At 35.1% G+C, this 13,688-nt stretch overlaps 1 protein-coding gene across 2 annotated transcripts in view; it reads left to right on the top strand.

Moving 5' to 3' along the window:
* The window catches only part of PTPN12 (protein tyrosine phosphatase non-receptor type 12), a 92,499-nt gene that overhangs the window by 34,524 nt on the left and 44,287 nt on the right, over positions 1-13,688 (top strand). For both annotated transcript variants that reach the window (XM_004739603.3, XM_004739602.3), the window contains exon 2: positions 5,325-5,433. In XM_004739603.3, the coding sequence (XP_004739660.1) occupies positions 5,325-5,433 (109 nt within the window). The remainder of the gene's footprint in view (positions 1-5,324; positions 5,434-13,688) is intronic.

Consider the following 13,688-nt stretch of genomic DNA (forward strand, 5'->3'; position numbering starts at 1 on the left):
TCTTTAAAAAAATTTTTTAAAAAAATAAAATAAAATTCAGATGGATTCTCCAGTAATTGCCTCAGAAATTTTTCAGATGAGTGGCAAATGCATTACTATTTTATGGGTTGGTATTATATTTTGGTACAGTATAACCTTTAAGCTTCAAGTATAATTTGATTTTTATTTCAATTTAAAGTACAATTTCCTGATTTGTATATTCTTGTGTGCATGTTTACTGAAAGTACTGTCTTATGAAACATACACTGTTTTTTAAGTGTTGACATTGAGGAATTTGGGGCAGTAGTGTGTGGCCTGGTAACAGCATAAGAAGTCTTGAGCTCCAGTATTTAATTAATTATGTTCCATCTGTCTCTATTACTTTTTGTGTCCATTGTTTTCTTAGTTGTTCTGATTTAAAATCCACCCAATTAAGTTTAATACTTATCTCAACATATTCTGAATTCTAAGCATTCAGTGAATATGAAGAGAATTTGATATATTTTAGAAGTGGAGCTAATACAGCATACTGATGCACTGGATATTGTAGGCGAGGTAAAGGGAAGGAATCAAGGATGATTCCTAGCTTTTAGACTAGAGTAGCTGTTGAATGGTAGTGCTGTTTGGACATGTTTGTGATGCCCATGAGACACCCAGTGGACAATACAGTAGACAGATCTTTGGAGAGATTCAGCAAACATTACACAACACACATTTTTATTAGCTTAAAGCCATAGATAAACAATGAAACTGTTCTACCTTGTTAAGAAACTCAAATCTTGACACACAAATGGATACCTTAAAAGAGGATAGTTACATTGCTTGTGACTTTTAGAAGCTTTTGAGAATCAGTTTATTGATTTAGGATTAAGGGAATAAAACTTTTGAGTTTTAAGAAGTAAAAAATAATTTGGAACTTTAAAACAAGTGCATATTAAACTTCGTTTTTATTTGCATCAAAAATTCTAATGTATTAGAGATCTGTATGACTTGCCTGAGAAAGCTCAATAAGTTAATGAATTCACCCATTTTTAATGTGATTTGCATTAGATCTTGGTCTGTCAAGTCTAGTAAGATAATCTTGTGTGTGCCTTTATAGTTCAGTAGATGAGACCAGCAAGATTGAAATCTCACAAGCGGTAATACAGCAATGTATTCAGACTCATTGGCGCTGGGGGCTGAGGAACCGTTAAGGGAAGGGTCAAGAAAGCTCCACAAAGGAAGTAACACTTTAGCCATGGTTCTACTGTTAACTCACTAGCAAGGGTAAAAATTGTCAAACTGTGATGTTGAGGGGGCGGAGGATTGTTTGTGGTGGTGGTGGTAAGTGATTCTATGTGACTGAAGCATCAGATTCTTAAGTAAGAGAGTGTTACGAAAAGAAGTTAGGAAATTGAATAGGCAGCATTCAGAATGTTATAATTAAACAAGGAATTGTTAGTTTATCTTGGAGGTGATGGACCCAGAAGATTTTTAAGTGAGGGACTAAAAATGATCGGATTTACCTTTTAGGACAGTAACTCTGAGATGAGAAATTATTTAAAAGAATTTATTATGTGACTTTCTCAGGATGGTTAAGGGTAGACCGTTGAAAATCTTAGTCTTTTTGTTTTGTTTGCATGTTAAAAAAATCCATATGATAACAGGATATGGTATTTAAAAGTTTATGTAAATAATACTGTTTGGCTACATTTTGCCCAGTTAGGATAGTAAGTGATTAAGAATGCTTTCTTGCTTAGGTTTATATTAAATAATTATGTCAAACTTATTTTTTTAAAGATTTTATTTATTTGACAGAGACACAGCAAGAGAGGGAACACAGGCAGGGGCAGTAGGAGAGGGAGAAACAGGCCCCCCGCCGAGCAGGGAGCCCCATGTGGGGCTCAATCCCGAGACCCTGGAATCATGACCTGAGCTGAAGGCCGACACTTAATGACTGAGCCATCCAGGTGTCCCAATAAATGAATTACTTTATTGGTGTTTTAGTTCAGTGCTGTTTTCACACAGTCTGTCACAGGCGGTATATTTATGAATAAGAGTCCTTAGTATTTTACAGCATTTCTCAATTAATTAATTTCCTAGTAATTAATTTCACCTAGAGACAATGGAATTTGTGGCCAGGAAGTTAAAATGAAATTACATGTAGATACTTCCGTTTCATATAGTTATATGAGCTTTGGTGCTACCTCTACTTCTAGCACTATTTGAACATTAACTTTGATGTATTAAAAGAACAAAATCTTTTGTTTAGGCCAGCATTCAAATCTTATTCTAAGACTAATGTATTTAACGTATAAGCAGTTAATATGTTCTGGGGTTCAGGGATATTACAAATATTAATCTGATTATAATCTTACGGAGCTTACAGTTTAGTTGGTAAATACGATGTATTCTCTTTATGTATTTATCATAAAGAGAAAGAAATGATGTTTTAAGAGGGCATATAAAATCTAAGAAGAATTCAAAAGGGAAAGATTACTTTTGCAAGAGAGGCTTAAGAAACTTTGAAGGAGCTGGGACTTAAAAGATGGATAAGATTTGGAGGCTTGTTTACTGAGTGTTATTATCCTCATATTACAGAAGATGACACAGGTTAAATACGTTCATTGTCATACAGCTAGAAAGCAGCAGATCCAGAATTTTAATTCAAGCAACTAACTGTAAAGCTGGATTTATTTTGTTTTGTTTTGTTAGGAAATAAGACCCTACTTGATATCTTTTAAAAACACTTGGGTAGAATTTTTTTTTTTTTAATGTACAAAGTTTTCATGTTTAATGGACCGCCATTGTTTTATTTATACTACACCAGAGATGAGTATTGCTGATGAGTATGAAACTTTTTAAGTATACTACTTATGTAGACTTAGTTTAATAGGACATTGGAAGCTTGAAGTAGAAAGCATTCCGTGCTGTGCTGGGCTTTAAGAAAACTGGATATATAAAAATTCAAACTCAGTGTTTATTTGTATACCATAGTGTTCTTAAGTTTATTTGAAAAATGTAGTCATTCCATATAAAAATTTATTTTGCCCATTTCTCAATCAACATAATTCGTCATGTAAAAAAGGAAATGATTGGAGTGATTGCAGGTATTCCAGAAGTGTATTAACATTTTATAATTAAATTCATCCCCTCTTCCCTTTTCTTTGTAGTTATATACATTTATTTTCAATGATTTTTACCTAATTCCTTGATAACCTTCTGTAAGTCAGTCACATACAATATTTTGTAACGCATTAAGATACTATAAATAACTGAAAATTAAAATCTTTGAGCAAAAAAATAGAGATTGTAATTAAATATGTAAGATGTTTATGTGTATAACTGGGAGGGTCTTTGTTAATATGGATTAAGAAAATCATGAGTAATCTTTTCTATTTTCCTTTTTTTAGCATTTAATTTTTTAAAACTTTTTTTTCTTTTTTTCTTTTTTCTTTTTTTTTTTTTTTTTAGTTTTTATTTAACTACTCTCTACACCCAACATGGGGCTCAAATTCATGACCCTACATTCCTTCAACTGAAACAGTGAGGTGCCCCTTTAGCATTTAATTTTTTGAATAGACAAGATATTCATATTTTCTAATAGGTAGGAAATAACATATAGTTATGTTTCTTTCCCATTCATTTCCTATAGCTATTCATTTCTGTTCTTCACTCATAATAACAACCTTGTTCAGTTTCTTTCCCAGAGATATTTTGTGCACGTGTACAAGGAAGTGCAAATATATTTTTATTCTTAACACCAGTGGTAGTGTATTATATACACTATTGTGTGCCCTGCTTTTTACACTTAGTATGTATTTTGAGGCATTTCCATATCACTGTCTATAAAGAGCTTCCTTGTTTTCAATTATATGATATTTAATTGTATGAATGAAACAAATCTATTTAGCAAGTCCTCTATTAATAGACTTTTATTTGCAGTCTTTTGCTGTTTTTACAATGCTGCAGTAAATAACTTTGTGCATAATATGTCATTTCACATGTGCCGTTTAAAGGATAAATTTTTAGAAGTATACTTGCTGGGTTAAGGGGTTATGTGTATTTGCAATTGTCAAATTACCCTCCTTAGGGCTTGTGTTAATGTTCTCTTCTACCAACATTGTATTGAAGTTTTGGTTTTCCCACACCCTCCCACATCCCATCTACTTTTAAATGCAGGGTTTTTTCCCCCTAACCTACTTTTGAGAACCTTATTACCATAGAAAATAGCGTCATAAATGTGGGTAATCTAATTTCAGCATTGTGCCAAGGCAGAACAAGATTCTAATAAGTCTTTTTTCTCACTGAAAAAAATGTGCATTTCTGTTTTACGTCTCTGTTATTGTCATTATAAAATTTAGTAGTTTTTCAAGGAAAAAAAGATTGACTATTCTGTGTAAAATTGTCTGCTTATAAGATTATTTCAAGTGCTGTATATTGAAGTGTATCATAACAATAGTAAGTTACGAATCTTAAATAAGTTCTGGGATTTTTAAAAAAAAAAAGTTCTGTTGCTTAAACATTAGCATCACAAGTAGCAAAAGTAAAATGGTGAAAAAGTTAAATGTTACCAGACTTTTTGTTCATTTCATTTGTATTCAATAATTTGTGGAATAGTAAAACCAGAATGCCTTCAATATGTCTTTAAGCTTGGAAGAAAGTAGGCTCCTTTGAAATTAAATTTCAGCAATGTAGTTGAGTAGTGAATTTAAACAATTCACAATGCTGACTTTCACTGCTTCTGAAAGCAGGAAGTGTATTACTGACACGCAGAAATATTCCAGCCCAAAGAACATCCCTACTGCCATATGTGGTAAGAATTTGTCACTAACTCACAAACCACTTCTGTAATGCAGTGAATAAGCAGAATTGGTCTTTGTTGGACATTTCCAATTCAATATGAAAGAACTTTGTTTTGCAGTGTCTTATAAGTAATTATTAGCTTATGCCTTGGAAGGAGCCTGGCACATCATGGGTGCCCCAGGTTTATTGAGAGAACGAATAAAGAAACTTGTACATAATCTTTTAGGCATGATTTACTTGATTTTAGGGACCCGTAGTTAAACATAGAGATTACTTGAGTAAGTTAAGGACCGAGTTAAATATTCTGACTTAACTTATTAATGATTTTTTAAATAAAATTGCTTACTTTTAGTGTCCCCTTTCAATGCTACTTGGAAAATTAATCTTGTGTTTTAGGGTTTAAAAAAAATTATCCTCAGGGTTAATTATTAAAGGATAGGGAGATACTGTGAACTTAGAAAAACAGGAAAATGAGTTGTAAGGAATTTATATTTTATAAATCGTTAAAATTTTGAAAATACTGTTTTTATAAACTTGAATTTTTTTGTTTATATTTTAAGCGATTAAGAAGATTGTCTACCAAATATAGAACAGAAAAGATTTATCCCACAGCTACTGGAGAAAAAGAAGAAAATGTTAAAAAGAACAGATATAAGGACATACTGCCATGTAAGTTTGATTTGCTCTTATAGGACGATTGAAAATGTTTATTAGCAGCTTGTAACCTAAACTAGTTTTATTCTTCCTAAGAGTTTGACTGTAAAGGAGTTGGTAATTAACTTCTCTGTTTAAAGTGCACTATAACATAGCTTATAATTGTGCTTCATTGTTCTTCCGAAAGTAGTTTTTGTTGTTTACTTTTTTTCTTTAAGTGTCACGATTACTGATACTAAGTTACTTTTAAACCCCCAAAAAATCCAAGTAGGAATGTCTTTTTTGCACTCCCTGTTCAAAGAAGGTATTTTGTTAAAATAAAATAAAATAGATAATTCAGTAAATATAATGGAATAGATTTTACAAAATACTAAAAACATTCTTATCTGTTCACAAGTAGAACCGTAATTAATTATGCATGAAAAAATGAACGATAAGGTGATTCCTGCCTGCTTACCTGCTTTCTCAGTAGTCTGAATATGTGTCTCTGAGAGTATATCTTAGACTGATACCATTATATTATAATAATATAATTATATTTTTAAAAAGCATGTTTTTTAGCAAAATACCTTTAACTCTAAAAGCATGCATACTTGGAGTGCCTGGGTGGCTCAGTCATTAAGCATCTGCCTTTGGCTCGGGTCACTAATCTAGGGTCCTGGGATCCAGCCCCGCATTGGGCTCTCTGCTCAGCGGGAAGCCTACTTCTCCCTCTCCCACTCCCCCTGCTTGTGTTCCCTATCTCACTGTGTCTCTCTGTCAAATAATAAATAAAATCTTTTTTTTTAAAAAGCATGCATACTTAAGTGTGTTCCTGTTTTATATAAAAACTACATTGTACACGCTCTCTCTTAAAGATGCTAATAGTCTTTTTCTTTTCCTTCTACTGTCTCGAAATAGCTACATTCCATGGTACCATTCCCTCAGTTATCATGTTATTTTCCCCAGCCTTAAGTTGAGATATAATTGACAAATCTCATTAATTTTTAAAGGTTCTCTCTAAAATGAATTTGATAAAGTTTCCATTGACTTTCTTTCTTCCAGATTTTATAATCTGGAATTTTATAGTCTTTTTTCAGTGCTTACTCCTTTCTGTTAACTGTTTTGATGCCAGTGCCATTGACTAGTGTCTGTTTCTGAAATTGTCTTCTTCCGATACCCTTCTTTCAAATTGCCTCGTCCCTCTCTTTCTCACTGTCTTTTTTGCATAAATTTAATCCTTCATCTCTTCTTGTTGTTCAGCTGTATTCTCATCTGTAGAAACTAGGTGTCCAGTATTGGCAGAATTACTAAGTGGCAAGTATACATAGTATACTGGTGAAGAGTTTTGGCTCTGGAAGTTCAAATCCTAGCTTTACCACCCGCTGTTTATTTAACTTTGAACTTTACCACCCGCTGTTTATTTAACTTTGAACTTATCCTCTCTGTGCCTTTTTTTCTTTATCTATAAAATGGAGGTTGAAATAATAAAACATGTACCTGTTAAAAAGCTTAGAATTATACCTAGCACATAGTATCTACACATTCAGCTTTTGGAAAACACAATATACTTTCTTACCATTCCCCCTCAGAATGGTGGGTGGTCTGGGTTTCTGGACAGTTTTGTTAAGCAGCATAATCTCAACATACTCTTAATGTACTCTGGAATTAATGCACATAGGCTTAAAGAGACAGTTTCTCTACTTCTTTTTCTGTCATCTGGGGAGATGAATCTTAAACAGCTCCAGCTTTCTATTTTCATATGTTGTGTTTTATTCATTCATTTTACAGAAAGGTTTTAGCATTATACTGTATGCTGGAGATGCAGCAGAGAACAAACGTCAAAAATCCCTGCCTTTGTGGAATTTATATTCTAGTCAAGGGGGAATGGGCAATAAATACAAATAACCTCTATGGTGTCTCAGATGATGGGTAGTGGTATTGAGGATAATGCAATGGGGATGAGGCACATAGAGAAAGCTGAGACTAGAAGAGGGAAGCTTGACAGTTTTAAATAATGACAGAGGGAGAAGTTCAGTGGTGTGCTATAAAATTGGCCCTCTAATAAATAAAAACCTTAATTTGTATTGTTTGTCAGTCTGTAGTAAATGGATTATTTGCCATAATCAGCACAACAAAACTTTATGGTAAGTACTAGTATATGCCACTTTGCAGATGGGGAACTGAGAGAGAAATTAAATAGCTTGTCACGTAACTAATAGAATAGCTGAAAATTTAAACTCTGGTAATTCCTGTCCAGAGCACTTGTTCTCAACAAGGGTGATTTTGCCCCTAGAAGAGACAGTTAGCAAAATGTCTGGAGACATTTTGGTTGTCACAGCTGGGATATGGAATGGCAGGCTGCTACTGGCATCTAGTGGGAGAGGCTAAGGATGCTGCTGCAACCTATAATACAGAGGCATGAATGAGTCACATGAATGAGGGTAATTAATTGGGATTCCTCATTACTGGCAAACCTGGTGAGAGGAAGGAAGCTTCGTGTAGTTACTTAACTCTCATGATCGTAACTACCAAATATTCCCATTTACCAGAAGATCGAGTGAGATAAGAAATAGAGCATTGATAAAAAGACAGACATTCTTGTTTCTAGAAACATAGAAAAGAGATACAATTTTAATTGGAGGCTAGTATGTCTTGTTTCTGTATCTCTTCCTCCAACAAAGAATTACACAAGGCCAAAATGTCAGTAGTGCTGAGGTTGAGAAGACTTGCCCTAGATTCTGAGTTCATCATCATTGTGCTATCGTCAGACTGGCAATGTCTTTCTTCCTTTTAAGTTATTTAAGGTTTGATAAGTCAGTTTCCAGTAAATTTCTAGTCATTTTAATTTGGAAAATTATATTAAAAGCAATTAGACTTAGAGATGTATATTTATTTACTTTCTGTCATAAAAAGAATATAAGTTGGGGTACCTGGGTGGCTCACTTGTTAAGCATCTACTTCAGCTCAGGTCATAAACGCAGGGTCCTGGGATTGAGCCCCATGTCAGACTCCCTGCTTAGTGGGGAGCCTACCTCTCTCCCACTACCCCTGCTTGTGTTCCTTCTCTCACTGTCTCTCTCTGTGTCAAATAAATAAATAAAATATATATATATATATATAAAAAAAGTAAGTTGTCAATTTCCTTTACATGTTTAGCATATCCAGTGCTTCCAGACAGTATTTTTTTAAACAGTTTTGAAGTATAATTTACATACCATAAAATTTACCCACTTTAAATATACAATTAAATAATTTTTAGTAAATTTATGTAGCGTTGTGTAACCATTGACATGATGCAGTTTTAGAGCATTTCTGGTAGCCGTCCAATGATCATTTATGCCAGTTTGTAGTCCTTAGCCCCAGGCAACCATTAATGCTTTCTGTCTGTAGCTTTTCCTATTCTGGAAATTTCAAGTAATTTTAAGTATACAATATGTAGTCTTTTATGTCTGGATTTTTTGTGAAGCATGTTTTTGCAGTTCATCCATGTCGTAGTATCTATCAGTAGTTCATTCCTTTTTATTTTTAAGCAGTATTGCATTGTAGGGATATCACATTGTGTTTATCCATTCACTGGTTGATGAACATTATGAATAATGATACTATGAACATTTCCACACAAATCTTTATATGGACAAATGGCTCTCTTTCTCTTGGATAGATACCCCAGAATGGAATTTCTGGGTCTGTGGTAGCTTATGTTAACTTTTTTTTTTTTTTTTTAAAGATTTTATTTTTTCATTTGACAGAGAGAGAGAGATCATAAGTACACAGAGAGGCAGGCAGAGAGAGGGGGGGAAGCAGGCTTCCCGCTGAGCAGAGAGCCCAATGCGGGGCTCAATCCCAGGACCCTGAGATCATGACCTGAGCCAAACACAGAGGCTTTAACCCACTGAGCCACCCAGGCGCCCCAAGCTTATGTTTAACTTTTTAAGAAACTGCTACACTTTTTTTGAAAGTAGCTGTGTCCATTTACTTTCCCACCACCAGTACATGGGGCTTCCAGTTTCTCCATATTCTTTTTACTCAGTCCTTTTGAGTATAGTTATTTCAGTGGTTGTATATAGGTATCTCATTGTGGTTCTAAGGTCCATTTTCCTAATGACTAACGATGTTGAGCATTTTTTCATGTTCTGTTAGCCACTTATATATCTTCTTCTGTGAAGTTTCTTCAAATTCTTATAATTCCATTAGGGTTTTGTGTGTGTGTGTGTGAATTCTGTTGAGTTGTGGGGTGCCTGGGTAGCTCGGTTAAGCGTCTGCCCCCAGCTCAGGTCATGAACCAGGATCCTGGGATCTAGCCCCGCATCGGGCTCCCTGCTTGGCAGGGAGCCTGCTTCTGCCTCACCTCCCTGCTTGTGTTCTCTGTCTTTCTTGAATAAAGAAATAAAATCTTAAAAAAAAAAAAAAATCCTAGGGCACCTGTGTAGCTCAGTGGGTTAAAGCCTCTGCCTTCAGCTCAGGTCATGATCCCAGGGTGCTGGGAATAAGCTCCACATCAGGCTCTCTGCTGAGCAGGGAGCCTGCTTCCCCGCCTCTCTCTGCCTGCCTCTCTGCCTACTTATGATCTCTGTCTGTCAGATAAATAAATAAAAATCTTTAAAAATCTGACTGAGTTGTTAAAGTTCTTTAGTTATCCTAGATACAAGTCTTTCTTTACATATATGGTTTGAAAATTTTTTCCTCCCAGTTTATGGCTTGTCTTTTCATTTTTTAAGGTGTCTTTTAAAGTGTGCAAGCTTTTACAGTTTTTCAGTTTTATGGATCATGCTTTTGGTACCCTCTCCGTGAACTCAAGATCACAAAGATTTTCTCTGTTTTCTTATTTTTCTTCCAAAAGTATTGTAGCTTTAGCTTTTACATTTAATGGATTACATTTACTGTAATCCATTTTCAGTTAATTGTCTGAAATAATCTGTGTATGTAGGGTTGTTCTAATACCATTTGTTGAAAAGACTGTCCTTTCTCTGCTGAATTGCCTTGGTACCTCTGTTAGAAATCATTGGACCCTAAATACAAGGGTTGTTTTGTTTTTGTTTTTGTTTTCCTGGCCTCTTAATTTTACTACGCTGTTGTATTCTTAAGCCAGTTTCATACTGTCTTTATTATGGTAGCTTTGTAGTGTTTTTTTTTTTAAATAAAGATTTCATTTATTTATTTGGCAGACAGAGATCACAAGTAGGCAGAGAGGCAAGCAGAGAGAGAGAGGCAGAAGCAGACTCCCTGCTGAGCAGGGAGCCTGATGGGGGGACTTAATCCCAGAACCCTGAGATCATGACATGAGCTGAAGGCAGAGGCCTAACCCACTGAGCCACCCAGGCACCCCTCTAGTAAGTTTTAAAGGCAAGAAATGTCAAGTTCTCCAACTGTTATTTTTTAAAATTTCTTTTCTTTTCTTTTTTTTTTTTTTTTAAGATTTTATTTATTTGGCAGAGAGAGAGAGAGAGAGAGATTGCAAGTAGGCAGAGAGAGAGGGAAGCAGGCTACCTGCCGAGCAGAGAGCCCGACGCAGGGCTCAATCCCAGGACCCTGAGATCATGACCTGAGCTAAAGGCAGAGGGTTAACCCACTGAGCCACCCAGGCACCCCATATTTGGTTGTTTTGGTTCCTTTATATTTACATATAAATTGTGGGATCAGCTTGTGAATTTCTGCAAAAAACATGGTATTTTAATAAGATTGCATTGAATCTATGGATCAGCTTGGGGAGAATAGCCGTCTTAAACCATATTGATTCTTCAATCTGTGACATGAATTGTGTCTCTCCATTCATTTAAATATTTAATTTCTCTCAGCAGTGTTTTATGGTTTTCAGTGCACAAGTCTTGTATTTATTTTTTTAATTCTTTATCTGAATGAAAAAAATTTTTTAAGATTTTATTTGTTTGTGTGAGAGAGAGTGCACAGCTGGGGGAGAGGCAGAGGGAGAGGGAGAAGCACTCTTTTCCCCAGAGGGATAAGTCCCCACTGAGCAGGGAACCCCATGTGGGGCTCTGTCCCAGGACCCTTAGATAATGACCTGAGTCAAAGGCAGACACGTACTTAACCAAACGAGCTACCCAGGTGCCCTTGAATGAAATTATTTTACTCTAATTCTTTATTACTAGCACATAGAAATATAAGTTATATTTTTGTATTGATTTTTTAAAATTTAGTGACCTTCCTAAACTCATTTATTAGTGTAGTAGTTTTTTATGGATCCTTTAGGATTTTTTTTTTAACATACTGAGCCATTTTATCTCCAAATAATGACAGTTTTACTACTTCCTTTCCAATCTGAATGCCTCTTTTGCCTTGTTCTGCTAGTTAGAACCTCTAGTACAATGTTGAAATAGCCAAGAGAAGACTATTTGCTTCTGCTCTATTAAAAGTAGTTTCATCATTGTTCAAAGATTATATAGGTTTTTCTAGAGCTACCTAAGAGATTTGATTTATTTTATAGTAGAATACTAAGGCCAGTTCCAGAATTAAGAAATATCTTGATGCTCTTTTGTCAAGAATGATCTGTGCTTTGTTTGCTAAGAGGACTAAAGTCAAGCTGGCTAGCCTTTAGAAGTGATGCATCAGTGTAATATTGTACTATAATTTAATTATGAAGATTCTTGTTTTTCCCTGAGACCTAGGATTTAATCAGTAGGAAGTTTCAGTTTCTTCAGAGATGACATTATCTAAATATTTTCTTTTTGTTGCCATAGGTTGTTGATGTTTGTTTGGAGGGGAAAAGTTGCTGCTTAGAGAGCCTCCTGTGTGGCCAATCTTGGTTTTATCGGTTTGGAATTGGATTCTTGGGAGATTTTAGAGGCAGTCAGCAAAACCATGGAGAGGAATGATTGTTTTCATTTCTTTAATATTCTTTAAGTTACACACATGTTTATGCTTCATAGGAGTACCAATGAAAAACTGAAAATACATGTGATCATGTGTTATGTTATATAAACAACCTAACATTGTTTTATAAATTATCAGTAATACACTATGCTTATTTAGTATAAAGCAGTGATTACAAAATTTGTGGTTTAGAGTTTAAAATAAGTCATTTTTCTGCTTGAACTTACAGAATCTTGAACTTACGGAATCAAACCTCTTATAGAATATGGTACTCAGGGGGCACCTGGACAGCTCAATTGGTTGAGTGTCTGCCTTCAGCTCAGGTCATGATTCCAGGGTGCTGGGATCAAGACCCGCATCGGGCTCCCTGCTCAGCAGAGAGCCTTCTTCTCTCTCTTCCTCTGCCTGCTGCTCTGCTTGCTTGTGCTCTTTCTCTCTCTGTCAAATAAATAAAATCTTAAAAAAAATAATATGGTACTTAGAAATCTTGTATTTTAATTTTCTTTTATCGCCCTCCAGGTGTTATGATTAGAGACAGATGAAGTAAGATTGGCAAAATGTTGAAATTATTTAATATTACACTGTATGTTAATTAACTGGAATTTGAATAAAAACTTAAAAATGTTGACATTATTAAAACAGGGTAATGATTATATGGGGATTTAGTTTGTTATTTTTGTGTATGCATAATATTTTCATCATGGAGTATTTTTTAAAAATTAACAGCATGGGGGTGCCTGGGTGGCTCAGTGGGTTAAAGCCTCTGCCTTCAGCTCAGGTCATGATCTCAGGGTCCTGGGATCCAGCCCCACGGAGGGCTCTCTGCTCAGCAGGGAACCTGCTTTCCCCTCTCTTTCTGCCTGCCTCTCTTCCTACTTGTGATCTCTCTCTCTGTCAAGTAAATAAATAAAATCTTCAAAAAAAAAAAATTACCAGCATGGATGTAACAGCCTGATACCAGTATTGACTATCATTTGGGAGCTGCTGTTCTCATTTGTGTTCATAATCCCCAGAAACATTTACTGAGGATCCAGTAGTAAACCAACTATTGTACTGGGTCCTGCGTTTGAGATACTTTAACTGGAGACTAATACCTCACATGAATAAGGGTAGTTAATTGGGACTCCTTGTTACTGGTAAACAATGGTGAGAGGAAGCTTCGTGTAGTTACTTAACTGTCATTATCCTAACTACTAAATATTCCCATTTACCAGAAGATCAAGTGAGATAAGAAACAGAACATTGATAAACATACAAACATTCTCTTTTCTGGAAACACGGAAGAGATACATGATTTTAATTGGAGGCTAATACGTCTGTCTTCTGTATCTTCCTACAAATCCTCAAAGATTTCACCAAAAATTAATAAAATCAGCAGAACTGGGCCTTAGTACTAATGTATAAAACTTGAGTCATTGGGGCATCTGGGTGGCTCAGTGGGTTAAAGCCTCTGCCTTCAG

The sequence above is a fragment of the Mustela putorius genome, unplaced genomic scaffold (genome assembly GCF_011764305.1).
Source record: "Mustela putorius furo isolate JIRA1106 unplaced genomic scaffold, ASM1176430v1.1 tig00003845_pilon_pilon_pilon, whole genome shotgun sequence".
NCBI classification, from domain to species: Eukaryota; Metazoa; Chordata; class Mammalia; order Carnivora; family Mustelidae; genus Mustela; species Mustela putorius.